Source organism: Bombyx mori, chromosome 23 (genome assembly GCF_030269925.1).
Source record: "Bombyx mori chromosome 23, ASM3026992v2".
In the NCBI taxonomy this organism is placed as follows: Eukaryota; Metazoa; Arthropoda; class Insecta; order Lepidoptera; family Bombycidae; genus Bombyx; species Bombyx mori.
The window spans coordinates 13004120-13019145 of record NC_085129.1 but is presented as its reverse complement, the minus strand read 5'-3'; the positions used below and the strand labels follow the sequence as shown (position 1 = coordinate 13019145).

The 15026-nt window shown below is 34.6% G+C and overlaps 1 protein-coding gene across 4 annotated transcripts; it reads left to right on the top strand.

Moving 5' to 3' along the window:
- Positions 1-1088: 1088 nt before the first annotated feature.
- LOC101743457 (uncharacterized) lies at positions 1089-14534 on the top strand. Of its 4 annotated transcripts, XR_009976283.1 has the most exons (7): positions 1089-1299; positions 5484-5641; positions 6543-6677; positions 8799-9006; positions 11511-11655; positions 12545-12882; positions 13142-14534. XR_009976283.1 is itself a non-coding variant. In XM_004927511.4 (6 exons), the coding sequence occupies exons 1-6, from the start codon at positions 1206-1208 to the stop codon at positions 12693-12695; spliced, it is 891 nt and encodes a 296-aa protein (XP_004927568.1). In that variant the 5' UTR covers positions 1089-1205; the 3' UTR covers positions 12696-14534. The 4 variants fall into 4 exon arrangements, 3 of the variants coding, with proteins under 3 accessions (XP_004927568.1, XP_062531248.1, XP_062531249.1); XM_004927511.4 differs by having other exon boundaries at positions 12545-14534; XM_062675264.1 differs by lacking the exon at positions 1089-1299 and adding an exon at positions 4316-4394 and having other exon boundaries at positions 12545-14534.
- The last annotated feature ends 492 nt before the right edge of the window (positions 14535-15026 follow it).

Below are 15026 nucleotides of genomic sequence, written 5' to 3'. Positions count from 1 at the left end.
CTATACTTGAAACCTTAGAACTTGTATCTCAAGGTGGGTGGCGCATTTACGTTGTGGATGTCTATGGGTTCTAGTAACCACTTAACACCAGGTGGGCTGTGAGCTCGTCCACCCAACTAAGCAATAACAAAAAAGTAATAATTCCGTGCCTAACTACAAAGCAAATTTTATTATCCGTCGAAGATTTATGGTAGGCAGCGGCTTGGCTCTGCCCCTGGCATTGCTGACGTCTATGAGCGACGGTGACCACTTACCATCAGGTGGGCCGTATGCTCCTCTGCCTACAAAGGCAATAAAAAAAAAAAAAAAAAGAATTATGCGTCTTTAAACGTCTCCATTATTCTTTCATATGCCAACACCTACATATAAAGAGAAATCCCGATTTACTACCTAACCGTGAATCTTCGTAAATCCACCGCCACAGAAGGTCGATAACCCCTTTAGAACGATTTCGCTTGCAATTTATCACCGAGGAAAAGTTTGGTGAGTCCCAAGAGAGCTTTTTTATTGGTTAGCGAACAATGGAAATTCTTTATTTTAAAGACCACTTGAAAAGTTCATAACTGATTCACAAACTAAATTTGGAGTTACCTTCGCACAGTGTATTCTATTAGATTTATTTATGATGTACAAAATATTATAAACATTTCAGTTCTAAAAATATATGAATATTTTTTTAAGTTTACTATAACGACATCAACTAGTTATAATTTATGCATAGTTTCAATCTATCTGAGGTTTAAACGGCATAGCAGTGTAACTAACGGTAATGTTACATTGCTATGTTACAGCAGACTGACAAAACATTTACACGAAGAACAAAAAAAAAACATTATTTAATGAAAATTCATTTGACTAAATATTCCCACGATCTTCTTTGATGGCTCTTGTACTCCTGGCATCGTTAGTGTTCATGAGCATCGGTGATCACTCACCATCAGATGTTCCATAATCTCAGCAGGCTGTTAGGCGACAGCACAATTACTGAATTGACCTCAAAAACAGAATGCAAATACCGATACGTCAAACGTAGAAAAACCGTATGACGTCACAAAATCGTAATTAAACGGAAACAGTCCCATTAGAACATTCGCTTATATTTACGTACGAGGTGACGCGGGCGCAGTCACTCACACAGTAAGGTTAAGTGCACACGTGTTTTAATATTATACAAAAAAAACGTCTCAAAGTGTTAAATAAACATAATGGGTACTGAATCTAAACATTTATTAGATTTAAGTGTTGAAGACTTTAACAAATTTCTAGATTCCTTCGACCATGTCCTCTCCGATTGTGATGGTATGTTACATAATTCATATTATTTGTATATGTTCGTGTTAGTATTTTGTTTATTCGATCATTGTTTTATGATTTTGATTTTCTTTTCATCTTTTTAAAAATTGAAGTTAGATGAAAGTGTTTATTTAATCATCACCAAAATGAGGCAGAAAAATTGCATATTGCTTCAAAATTAAAATAAGTGAAAAGCTTTCCATATTAAACTGATTTCCTACGGGATCTATGTCCCGTGGTTATTGTTACATCGATGACCTCATTCGACCTTCGCACTGAAGAGGAAGGCCATTCCATTATCGAAGGAGATTTTTCATGGAAACACATTAATTACAAATCACTATCAAGACAGATAACAATATGAACTATTTTAGGGATTTTTTATTATATACTGTAGATCTCAACGAAATGCAGAAATGTCTTTGTTTACGGTTAAATTTTTTATAAAAGTCTACATAAAAGATTACATATTGGCTACATGTTGCCGATATGGAATATCACCAGAACATCTCTTTCCGGGAGTGTCTTAAAAGACGACTTAAGAATTAATGAGCATTCTTTGAATATTATCTCAGCGTCCTACGAACGGCTTCGCCATTTACTGATGGTAGACCGTACCATAGGCCATGCTAGTAACCCTCCTTCACCTCTCCATTTTTTTAAGTCGGTTAAAATATAGAACGTTTTCAAAGCTAATATGCTAATATACACAATCTGCGTGTTGAAGTCACAGATAATTAAATCAATTGATACAAAAGTTATGAAATACTTTCAAGGCAACAGTTTTTTTCATTGCGGTTAATTAACAAGACTTTTCTATCAACGGGAAATTTGCACTCAAAATAAATAAGTCAAGCACACTATTTTATATGTGTGAAGAAATGAATATGTTAGAGAAAGTCTGAAAGTGGCACCTGTGACAAAGAAGTTGAGAAGTGCGCGTTTGGGATGGTATGGACATGTGATGAGACGAAATGACAATGAAGTTGGTAAGAGAGGCTTAACTATGAATGCGGAAGGATATAGAGGAAGAGGTAGACCTAAGAAGAAATGGATGGATGACGTGGGGAGTGAGCGAAGAAATGGTATATGATAGAGAAGTATGGAAGAAGAAAACATGTTGCACCCACTCCAGGTGACTGGGAGAAGGGCAGGAGAATGAGGATGAATTATAAAACACGATTTTTTTTTTAATTTAAATTTTTTTTAGTCGACGGTAGTTATTATAATCTTAACAAGGAACGGAGAAAACAAAACTAGGCACCAGATGATACAAATTATATTAACATTACGAAGGTACATATTATTTTTATATTAAACTTAAATTGGCGCGCGTAGCTTCTCGACTGACGTCAGGTGACAGGCAAGTGCGCGTTCGGGAATTCCGATTTCGCCCGAAGACACCCGAGTGTGACTTGATGTGCCAATGTTGCAAGCTACATCAGCCCCGCGGAGACCGTTACGGTCGATAAAAATCAGGAAAGCGAACTTAACATCCAGATTGCGTTCCCTGCACTGGACGCGAAATGCTTGACGATCAATCAGTCAGGTGAGATTCCGAGTCTCTTAAGATGTACGCTTCAATATGTCTAAAGACACCGTGGTAGGCTTTCCTTTGATATACATCTTGTAATAATAGGTTGGGGAAAAATTTCTTCGCATTTTATAAGAAAATTTACAACATTTTTTAATATTATGGTTTATTTACATTTAACTAAAGTATGTAGGTACCGTTTTGTTCGATAACTTTTTGCCATCTTGTAGGTAGGGACATGACACATTTTTTGTAGTAAAATTTTAAAATGTATCGAATTTCTTCATTAGATTCACTCATCTTGACAGTACGAACACACGCTTTCCTAATTCGAATTTGGAATTATCTTCTTTAAAATTTAAACTTTTAATGGTACCAAAACCAGCCAGATACAAATAGTATAGCCAAAGAGGTTTTATTACAAGTTCATACATACTATAATGCGAAAATACTTTTTCCCCAACCTATTTCCCCAACATATTTTACAGAATTTCTGTAAATTAAACGGTTGTCTGGAAGAGATCGCTTTTAGCGATAAGACCGCCTATTGTACATATGTGCTTTTTGACTGTTTGTTTTTTTTAAATGTAAATTGTGTTGGTGTGCAATAAAGTGTATTCTCTCTCTCTCTCTATTATTTATCTCTACGTTCTAGTACCGTATAGAGGCCGGTGTATGGCGGCTGCGAGAACCGACTAAGCGATTAGTACCAGCGTATTACCGTAATACTCATATGGATCTATTTCGGCCGTAAAACAGTAAATCGTTTCAGTGCGAAGAGTCGAACAGCTGTTTTACAGTTGATACTTCGATTTAATATCTCAAGGGCGCGGTGGCTTTTCCTTCGTTATGTCTATGGACTCCGGAATCCACAGTTCGTAATCACCTGCACCCATGTACACAATGAAAAACAGCAAAACGTTGTGGTTTTTCTCTAACACGTTTCCAAAAAGTATGTACTCGACATTTAGAACACGTGATTTTTAGATATAAAACAAACAAAAAAAAACCAAAGTAATCCCAGTAATTTTCCGGGATCTCATTATCTATAATAATTTTTATCGTTTTATTTCACAGCTTATGCTTACATTTTTGTGATAAATACTTTTTCACTTGTGGCCTTGTACTGATGATAATTTTTTATGAAAATTATATTGTATCGTTTTTTTTTACATGAGATATCAGCCTTCTTAATTTTTTTTAACTTTTGGTCTATCTTAAAAAAGGCTCTCAAAGGTCTACCATAGGATACGCAGGAAGGGTAGGTGTTCCAAAACCAATTAATTAAAAAGAAGAGAAAATAATTTAAATCAAGAAAATTTTCAAATGTTGTAACAACTAATAATAACAAACATATTAATTACATCACGCACGCACCAGATTACTGTCTGCAGATAAAACTATTTTGAGCATACGTCGCGTTAAAAATGGTTTAACAGTGTTGTAATCATCACACGAGATTTCATCAACAATAAGTTTGAAAACCAAAACGTGAATGATTTAATGACATTGCTGGCGCCGTGTCAAAAAGTTGACTTTGACAACGGCAGAAGTGATAATTCAATTCGTATGTAAATCCCATATAAATTTGTTTCATTATTAAATTAAGCAATAAAGCCATAATTTAAACAGTAATACTATAACGATTTAGTTTCGCGTACTTTTTCGCTGTCTTATTTCCGACCATTAGAATCATTTACAGTTTTCGTTATCTCAGACGACTCGGTCGACGGTCAGTCGTGATAAAAAACGGGAGATTAAATCGTAAAAATAGTTTTAATTAAGTCTACGATTTGTGAATACGGAGGAATTATACGTCATAGGCATATATAGATTCAACAGTCTTATAGCGGACGCTAAAGAAAGCAAATAAAGCTTATTTATATTAAATAACTAGCTGACCCGGCAGACTTTGTAGTGCCTCAATCGATAAACAAAAGACCTAAACTCTTGTATAAAATAAACTTCAAAACAAACAAAAGGAATCCGTCCGACGGGGGACACATCAAAAGAAAAACAAAATTGTTATTTTTATTTAATTCCGAGCATTTTCATATTTATTTATCTTTTATACCTTTTCTGGACTTCCACAAATAATTCAAGACCAAAATTTGCCAAATCGGTCCAGCCGTTCTCGAGTTTTAGCGAGACTAACGAAAAGCAATTTATTTTTATATATATAGATTGAGGGCAAATCACATACGGTCGTTTGGCCCCTAACTAGAAAGAAGACATTTAGATATGTACATATGAAATAGTCAGACAAATGACAAGCCAATCTGTTCGTCACGTGAATGTTTGTTTGATGGGAAAGTCGAACCTTGACCTCAAGCCCAGCAGTTAGGAACGTTAGTTACTGCATCACACAGTCAGTCTAATATATTTTCTCGTACCTCTTAACATTGATAGCCTAAAAGGCGAGCGAGTAGGTGAGCTCACGGGCTCAACCTGAGAGAATTTGATAACACTAGCCCTAGCAAAAACAGTGCTCTGCAGAAGCTAGGTACTACCGGATCGGATACGCGACCCACTATTTCCCGGAAACAAAAGCTCAGTACGCAACTTGTCAATTAACAAAGCTTACCGATCTTCAATGGCCAATTTAAAAAGCTAAACTGATTATCAAATAAATACCTACAAGATTTTCAAATCACAGGTGTTATATGGACTCAAAATCCTTTGCCGCGAGTCGGAGAGTTCTTTAAACAGATGAAGAAACGCGGGAAGACAGTGAATTTCGTTTCCAATAATAGCATTCGATCCAGAGCAAATTATGAAGCTCAATTCAAAGCAGCCGGCATCGACAACGGCTTTGTAAGTATTGAATTAGAACTCTAGAATCAGAACAAAAGCGTGTATTAGATGAAATTCGCTTTTCATTGGAATTACTTTCACTCGGACACTACAACAAACTTATTTTTAACTAATTAAAGTTATTGTGATAACTTCTTAATAGTGGTAAAGCATCTTGTGAGCCCGCAAGAGTTGGTACCACCATTCCAACCATTTCAGCGGTGAAGCAGCAATGCGTTTCAGTTTGAAGGGTGGGGCAGCCTTTGTACTGTTAAAACGAAGACTTACAACTCATGTCTCAAGGTGGTTGGCGGCATTTACTTTATCAATGTATATGGCCTTCTCTAAGCACTTAACACCAGGTGGCACATAATCTCGATCACTCATTTAAGCAAAAAAAAAAAACAATATAAAAAAACACCTACCTCGATCCCTACATCAGACACAAATTTATTTTCTCTTTATTAAGGTGCTTAATATCTATCTACGTATCGACAGGTGACTATTTGGCTTAAACGACATTTTTGCAACAACAAGAGAACCATTTAAAGTTTAAAATTTGGAATAAAATATCATAACAAAAAAAACAACTTCTTCAGCTATTTAAATGGAGTAAGCTTAATTGGGGTTTGAATTGTTAATACTAACTAATACCAAATGAAACGGACTTTTAATTACAAAAATAAATGTCGCGTATTTAGCGAAATTTCACTTAAACTAATTAGCCTTTGATCCCTCGATATATTACTCATATTATTAAATACCTCTTTATATGTTCATTTATAAAATGCAAGCTTGTTCGATCATAATCTGCTATCATAAAAACCTATATATGAAGACCTGTATTTGATTTTCTGTTGTAATAATCGTTTTTAATTGATGTTATCGGCTGTCCTTCAAATTAATTATGGAACATTTTTAGGAGAGCCTGATCATTCCATCTATCGCAGTGGCAGAGTACCTGAAATCAGCTACATTCAATAAAACTGTTTACTGTGTAACCTGTACTGAGACCAAAAGAGTCTTAGAAGCTCACGGATTCAAATGCAAGGAAGGTGTAAGTATTGAAGATATTCTCAATGACAGACAAAACTATATGTAAAAATATTTACTCTTAAAAAAGAGTAAAATAATAAATAGATTGAATAGTGTAACATTCCTAATTTTACCTATAAATCCAGTTGTAATAAAAAAAAATATAAAAGAGCAAACCGGCTCCGACAAAGTATAATGAGAAATATAATAGAGAATGTAATTGAAGTCAATCAAATATGCATTATTATGCATAATTGATTCAATGACTTTTAAAGACTTATAACGCAAAAAAAAAATACAAAAGAGAAAACCGGCTCCGACAAAGTATAATGAGAAATATAATAGAGAATGTAATTGAAGTCAATCAAATATGCATTATTATGCATAATTGATTGAATGACTTTTAAAGACTTATAATGCAAAAAAAAAATACAAAAGAGAAAACCGGCTCCGACAAAGTATAATGAGAAATATAATAGAGAATGTAATTGAAGTCAATCAAATATGCATTATTATGCATAATTGATTGAATGACTTTTAAAGACTTATAATGCAAAAAAAAAAAAACAAAAGAGAAAACCGGCTCCGACAAAGTATAATGAGAAATATAATAGAGAATGTAATTGAAGTCAATCAAATATGCATTATTATGCATAATTGATTGAATGACTTTTAAAGACTTATAATGCAAAAAAAAAAATACAAAAGAGAAAACCGGCTCCGACAAAGTATAATGAGAAATATAATAGAGAATGTAATTGAAGTCAATCAAATATGCATTATTATGCATAATTGATTGAATGACTTTTAAAGACTTATAATGCAAAAAAAAAAATACAAAAGAGAAAACCGGCTCCGACAAAGTATAATGAGAAATATAATAGAGAATGTAATTGAAGTCAATCAAATATGCATTATTATGCATAATTGATTGAATGACTTTTAAAGACTTATAATGCAAAAAAAAAATACAAAAGAGAAAACCGGCTCCGACAAAGTATAATGAGAAATATAATAGAGAATGTAATTGAAGTCAATCAAATATGCATTATTATGCATAATTGATTGAATGACTTTTAAAGACTTATAATGCAAAAAAAAAATACAAAAGAGAAAACCGGCTCCGACAAAGTATAATGAGAAATATAATAGAGAATGTAATTGAAGTCAATCAAATATGCATTATTATGCATAATTGATTGAATGACTTTTAAAGACTTATAATGCAAAAAAAATACAAAAGAGAAAACCGGCTCCGACAAAGTATAATGAGAAATATAATAGAGAATGTAATTGAAGTCAATCAAATATGCATTATTATGCATAATTGATTGAATGACTTTTAAAGACTTATAATGCAAAAAAAATACAAAAGAGAAAACTGGCTTCGATAAAGTATGTACTCGTATACTGAGAAATATAATAGAGAATGTAATTGAAGTCAATCAAGTATGCATTATTGATTAAAAGACTTTTAAAGACTATTTGACTGCATACGCATTATTGACTATGCATTATTAAGGACAACTAAAAAGCAACGGGTCAGATCTTGATAAGATTTAAATGGGACCATATGAGAAGAATCAGCTCTCAGTTAAAAAATGAATCATCGAAACCGTTTCACTTACAAAAAAGTTCTGAGGTAACACATACACAAAATACAACCACTTCTTGTTTTTGTCAGTTGACAATATCGTCTCTATTGACTCCCGTATGAATGTTTTTTTTTTATTGCTTAGATTGGTGGACGAGCTCACAGCCCACCTGGTGTTAAGTGGTTACTGGAGCTCATAGACATCTATAACGTAAATGCGCCACCCACCTTGAGACATGACTTCTAAGGTCTCAGTATAGTTACAACGACTGCCCCACCCTTCAAACCGAAACGCATTACTGCTTCACGGCAGAAATAGGCTGAGTGGTGGTACCCACCCGCGCAGACTCACAAGAGGTCCACCACCAGTAAAAATTAACATTAATGTTATTTTTATTACATACTTAATTTTAAATTTATTAGGTTTCAAATGAAACATTGTTCAAAGATAAAATCGTTATAACACAAGATACATTTGAAGCACACAAGTTGACCTAAATTTTCTTAAAAATATGAATGTTCAAAAATTTACATTTGTTTCTTTTCCAGCCAGATCTAGGGCCAGAGTACTATGGCGAATATATTCAGTATTTAGAAGACGATGAAGAGATAGGAGCCGTCGTTTTTGACAGCGATTTTAGGATAAACTTGCCGAAAATGTACCGAGCCATAACTTACCTGAAAAGACCTGAGGTCCTCTTCATAAATGGAGCGACTGATAGGTCGGTGCCAATGAAACCTGGTCTTTTAGCTTTAGGTAAATATTGGGACGCATGTCTTTGAAACCCGATGCTTTGAAATATGTACGTATATCTTATATGTTTTAACTAACAACTTTTGAACGTGTATCGTTATGCGGACAAAATATGTAAAAGAAAGGAAAAACAACCTAATACTGACTCAAAGTACATAATTATGTAGTTTTTGTTCCGTTTCTTCTTCTGGCTCTAAACACTGCTAACCACAAAATAGATTTAATTAGTGACAGCAAATTAAAATTGGTTTAATTTGCTGTTACTAATTTTTTTTTTGTTCAGCCCGCCTGACTCCAATTTGGACAAGAATTAATGAAATGGTTCAGTTAATACACATAACTACCGCAGACGGATAGCCAGGAAGTCGTAGCTTGATTTAGTCGGAATCCCATCACCTTATCATCCGATAATGGCCACAGAGCTCGATTTATTTGAAATGCTTAGGCGTTCTCACATACTGACTAAATATACAAGAGCTCTCTGACGAAACATTCGCCCAAGCAATTAATAATGTAAACATTTATATTGAATCGGTTTCCAATCTATAATAAACTCCATTATGAAGCAAGCATTTATGTAGCGGGTAAATAATATGGATTCGGAACTTTTAAAAATACAATATCAGTATTTACAATAAAAATAACATACGTTTTATTGCATAGGGACACAAAACCATTGAACCTACATCCGAGTTCGCATCAATAAAAATTTGCATTGTGTTAAGCGCGGTATTCGCAAATATTTTCAGGGCAAATTTAAATTTATTTCAACGTAAATTTTTCCGCTGTGCGTCGTACATCAAATTTGTTTGCGTTTATCCCATTGTTTATGTTTCTACGTGTGTGCAATTCCGAAAATGTATTTGTCGCTATGTTTTTTTTATGTTCGACAATTATGATTTTATTTTTGGTTGGTGGCTTATTTTTAAAGTTCAATAATCTAGATTACTTTAATGAACGATATTCTAATTTTAGAACTGTAATTTGTATAGAATTTTCTCGATAGTGCTTAGTTCTTAAACAATCGAATAAGTTCATAACCTTGAAATAGATTGCGTTGCATTTGTATTTTGGGGATTGCTGACCGACGAAAGGAAAGATCTTCCACCGAGCGGGTGATATTGCTCGGTAGACCGACTGTGCAAATGTTGTTGTTCGGAACTTGTATATATGCGCTTTATCTTGAAAATGTCGTAAGCGAGATTCAGGCATCTGGCAATTATCTTGCGTTGTATGATGGCTACCCGCCACAGTATCATACCTCAACTGTTTTGAATTTTAAAGGTTTTTATGAAATACGAACGCACCGCCAATTACTAATATTTTCAAATATGTATATTTTCATTTATTTTCAAAACGTTACACTACGGCAACACAAGCGAGTGTCGCCTACTAAGCAAATGGAGCGATTTGAAATAAAAAATCAAACAGTATTTTATTATTAAACAGTTATTTATGATTTTTTTCGTATCTGTAACCTATAAATGCTTTATACATACATTAACTGTTTAGCTACGGATCTAGATTTAATCTGCATGGTTTAAATAAATAAATAAAAGCGGTCTATTTCAATTATTGTAACCACAAAGAGTATTTCTGCTTGCTACTCATTTTAATGGGTGAAAAAAATAAATTTTTTTGCAGCAGAAATCGCGCGAGCTTCGATACGACAAATTTTATATTTGACTATATAGTCGTATCCGCCCGCTTCGCTGGGCATTTAAAATTAATATTATTATTTCTCACCCCACAAAGGTTCTCATCATTAACGCCCCCGCAACTGGTGTAGGGAGTCCAACACTCATATTAGCCTATCCATGAACTACATGTATTTTTTATATGGATATCAAGTTTCAAGTCAATCGCATGCATGGTTCAGTAGTTATAACGGAACATCCGTAAAAACCACTGTAGATTTATATATTAAACTAGCTGACCCGACAGACTTCGTAGTGCCTCAGTCGATGAATAAAAGACCTAAACTTTTGTATACAATAAACTTAAAACAAACAAAAGGAATCCGTCCGACGGGGGACACATCAAAGGAAAAACAAAATTATTATTTTTATTTAATTCCGAGAATTTTTATATTTATCTACCTTTTAAACCTTCTCTAGAGTTCCATAAATAATTTAAGACCAAAATTAGCCAAATCGGTCCAGTCGTTCTCGAGTTTTAGCGAGACTAACGAACAGCAATTCATTTTTATATAATAATATATATATACACTAGCTGACCCGGCAGACTTCGTAGTGCCTCAATCGATAAATAAAAGACACATCAAGGGGACACATCAAAGGAAAAACAAAATTGTTTGTTTTTATATAATTCCAAGCTTTTTATATTTTCTCACCTTTTAAACCTTCCCTGGACTTCCACGAATAATTCAAGACCAAAATTAGCCAAATCGGTCCAGCCGTTCTCAAGTTTTAGCGAGACTAACGAACAGCAATTCATTTTTATATATAGAGATTAGTATAGATTCTGTTTCTGCTCGTTTCTCGTAGGGACGGGAGTTTTTGCAGATCTGGTTACGGCAGAAGTGAAACGAGAGCCCGTGCTGCTTGGGAAGCCAGGAAAAGCTTTCGGTGAATTCGCTATGAAGCGAGCCGGCATCACCGATCCTAGTCGAGTTCTTTTTATCGGTGACATGTGAGTAATACGTATAAATATGAATTATTATAAAAAATGGTGCGCGTGCAACTTGGTGCACGTGTAAGAAGTGAAACTTCTTTTGTGGTTTGTAGTATTGTGGTTTTCTTCATTTGTCATTCTTCAATCAAATTTCTTTTGTAATAGGGTATGTGAATAAGAGAAATGACCTAGCTCAACGCGCCTAAAGAAGTTTCACTTCAATAATATGTCTTAGTATTTTCATCGGTTTTGGTGAGTTCTAGATAAAATGAAAACTGCTTTTACCAAAGAAAAAGCATTACTACTTCACGGTAGAAATAGGTAGGGTGGTGGTACCTATCCGCGCGGACTCACAAGAGGTCCTACCACCAGTAATTACGCAAATTATAATTTTGCGGGTTTGATTTTTATTACACGATGTTATTCCTTCACCGTGGAAGTCAATCGTGAACAACTGTTGAGTACGTATTTCGTTAGAAAAATTGAAACCCGCCTGTGATTCGAATACCAATACATCGCTCAACATGAATACATCGGACGTCTTATCCTTTAGGCCACGACGACTTCAAGAGGTCGCTGCCTCCTGAAATAAAGCGGGTAAAGATTATAGATGTGTGATATCTAAATCTATATCAAAGATATGTGAATACCGTCACCCACTTTGAGACGTGAGGTCGAGTCTCAATTGTATTGTATAACGGCTGGCTCGCTCATTAAACCGAAATTCAGGGCTGCTTCGAAGCATAAAGGGCATTTTTATGGTGCCTTCCCTATAGGATTACAATACGCGTCAGATGAGCCACAATCATCTAAATCGAATAATTAAAAAAAAAATACAAAAAAATCGATTACAAATATGAGATATAAAACCTTTTTTTGTATATAATAAATTGTTTTTTTTTTTCAGGATCGCCCAAGATGTATCTCTAGGGAAAGCAGTTGGTTTCAACACTTTATTAGTTTTAACGAACACTACCAAAGAAGAAATGTTGTCACACACAATACGACCAGATTACTACGCGGCGTCTCTTGGTAGTATTGTGCCTCTAATTCAGTAAATTGTTTAAGTTAATAGGAAAAAATGATTTAACTAGTAGGACAAATACATTTCCCCTCTAGCTATGAAGAATATGTATTTGTGAAACTAAGCTAAATCTCAAAATTAAACATTCTGTGTACTTATCTACGAATCAGACGTCGCATGTTCATTCATAATATTTCAATTATTTTAATCTTTTTGAGTGGGTACTTTTTTTTTTATTCCCTAGAACGGTGGATGAGCTCACAGCCCACCTGGTGTTAAGTGGTTACTGGAGCCCATAGACATCTACAACGTAAATGTGCCACCCACCTTGAGATATAAGTTGTAAGTTCTCAGTATAGTTACAACGGCTGCTCCGCCCTTCAAGCCGAACGCATTACTGCTTCACGGCAGAAATAGGCGGGACGGTGGTACCTATCTGCGCGGACTCACAAGAGGTCCTACCAGCAGTATACGTGGTAGGACCTCTTGTGGTCGTAGGTCGGTAGACAGCGGCTTGGCTCTGCCCCTAGCGTCACTGAAGTCAATGGGCCATTGACTACCACTCACCATCAGGCGGGCCGTAAGTCCGTCTGCCTACAAAGACAATAAAAAAGAGGGTACCTGTAGACAAAGTCAATGTCACCACCGACCTTGAGATATGAAGTCGGGGTATATTTTTTTTTTGTATATCGATTTTCCTTTTAAATTGTAACGTATAGCTATTGTGACAGAAATATAGAGACTAAAGTTATCTACCCTTGATCCCTCCATCGACCAATCACAAGCTACTCGTGTTTGCTTTAGATTTATTTTTATTGTATGTACGTGATGCCTCTGAGATAATTTATTTAGTGCAAGTGATTTTGTAGCATTTATTGCAATGTAGATAAGGATCAAACTACTACTCAAAGTTTAATTTATTCTTTGATTCGTTTTGTTTGTGCGTTTTTTTTTTCATTTATTTCCATAAATTAGTTTTGCTAAGTTAATAATAAGTACTTAATCTTGCGGCTGTTTAAATAATTTCGTATGAATCAATTGTCGTTCATCTTTTATATTTTCAATGTTTTATTGTATTTCTTTAGGAGCAAATTTGTTGATAATTCAATATGATGTGACGATGATTTTTTTATGTTCATCAAATTCGACCATAGTCACTCACAGATTTAGATTTGTTTAAGTATCGGATTTTCTTTTTTTCCATCATTGGCGTTTTCAAAAAAAAAATACCTACACATTCTAAATATATTCATAAATACTTTTGATATACGCATGAATAAGTGTATTATTTAACTGTTTTGCTTTTTCTGAAAGAAAAAAAAAACAGATTTCTAATTTATTTTGTTGATATGAAGCTAGTGAATTGCTAACCAAAAACCGCCTGTCAAACTAAGTAAGCCCTATCTATTCGGTGGTAGCATAAGCTATTCCAGCTACTCCTGGAAGGGTAGGTAAGCTTACAGGCTCCACCTGAGATAATTTACTAACACTAGTCCTAGCAAAAGCAGTGCTTCGCAGAATCTACCACAGGATATGAATCGTGACCCACTGAGAAGATCCAGCGAGAAACTCAGTGGGCTGTGTCTATGGAGGAACGCCAAGTGCATGTCGCTACAACATTAACAACAAGATTGACTGTAACCCCTGAATAAAATCGATTAGCAATATGTTTTCTAAATATATTTTTGTTTAAATTGTCACTCAAATTATTATGTTCGTTTTGTAACGCGATTTATTTTGTCATGTCAATACGTGATTTAAAAAAAAAACTTTTGAACATTTCTATATATTTATATTATAATAATCGTAGTATATTAAAAAAGAAAAATATTAAAAAATATGGTTCAGAAATAAAATTTTGATCTATTATCAATTCAGTTTATTGTTTCTCACATCCACATTTCGCAACATTAATTATTCAACCTTTGAAATTGATTTAATTCGAGTCTTAAGAGCTAGGCGACGCGGCTTGGCTTAGTTCCAGACGTTGTTCAGAGCTATCAAGAAGACTTCAAGCCAGATGACTAATTTTAATTTTAATAAAAAGAGAATATTAGGTCTATGATTTCCCCCCTTACTCCGCCGGATTCTGACCTCGGGGGAAACCGGACGCTTGAGTAGAAGTGCAAAGGAATTAGGGAGTAGATAGAGCCTTAAATATCAACCTTGGGCGCGCGGTCGGCTCTCAACACGGACCGTCCATTCCCACATTTTTATTTTTTTTATTGCTTAGATGTGTGGACGAGCTCACAGCCCACCTGGTGTTAAGTGGTTACTGGAGCCCATAGACATCTACAATGTAAATGCACCACCCACCTTGAGATATAAGTTCTAAGGTCTCAGTATAGTTACAACGGCTACCCCA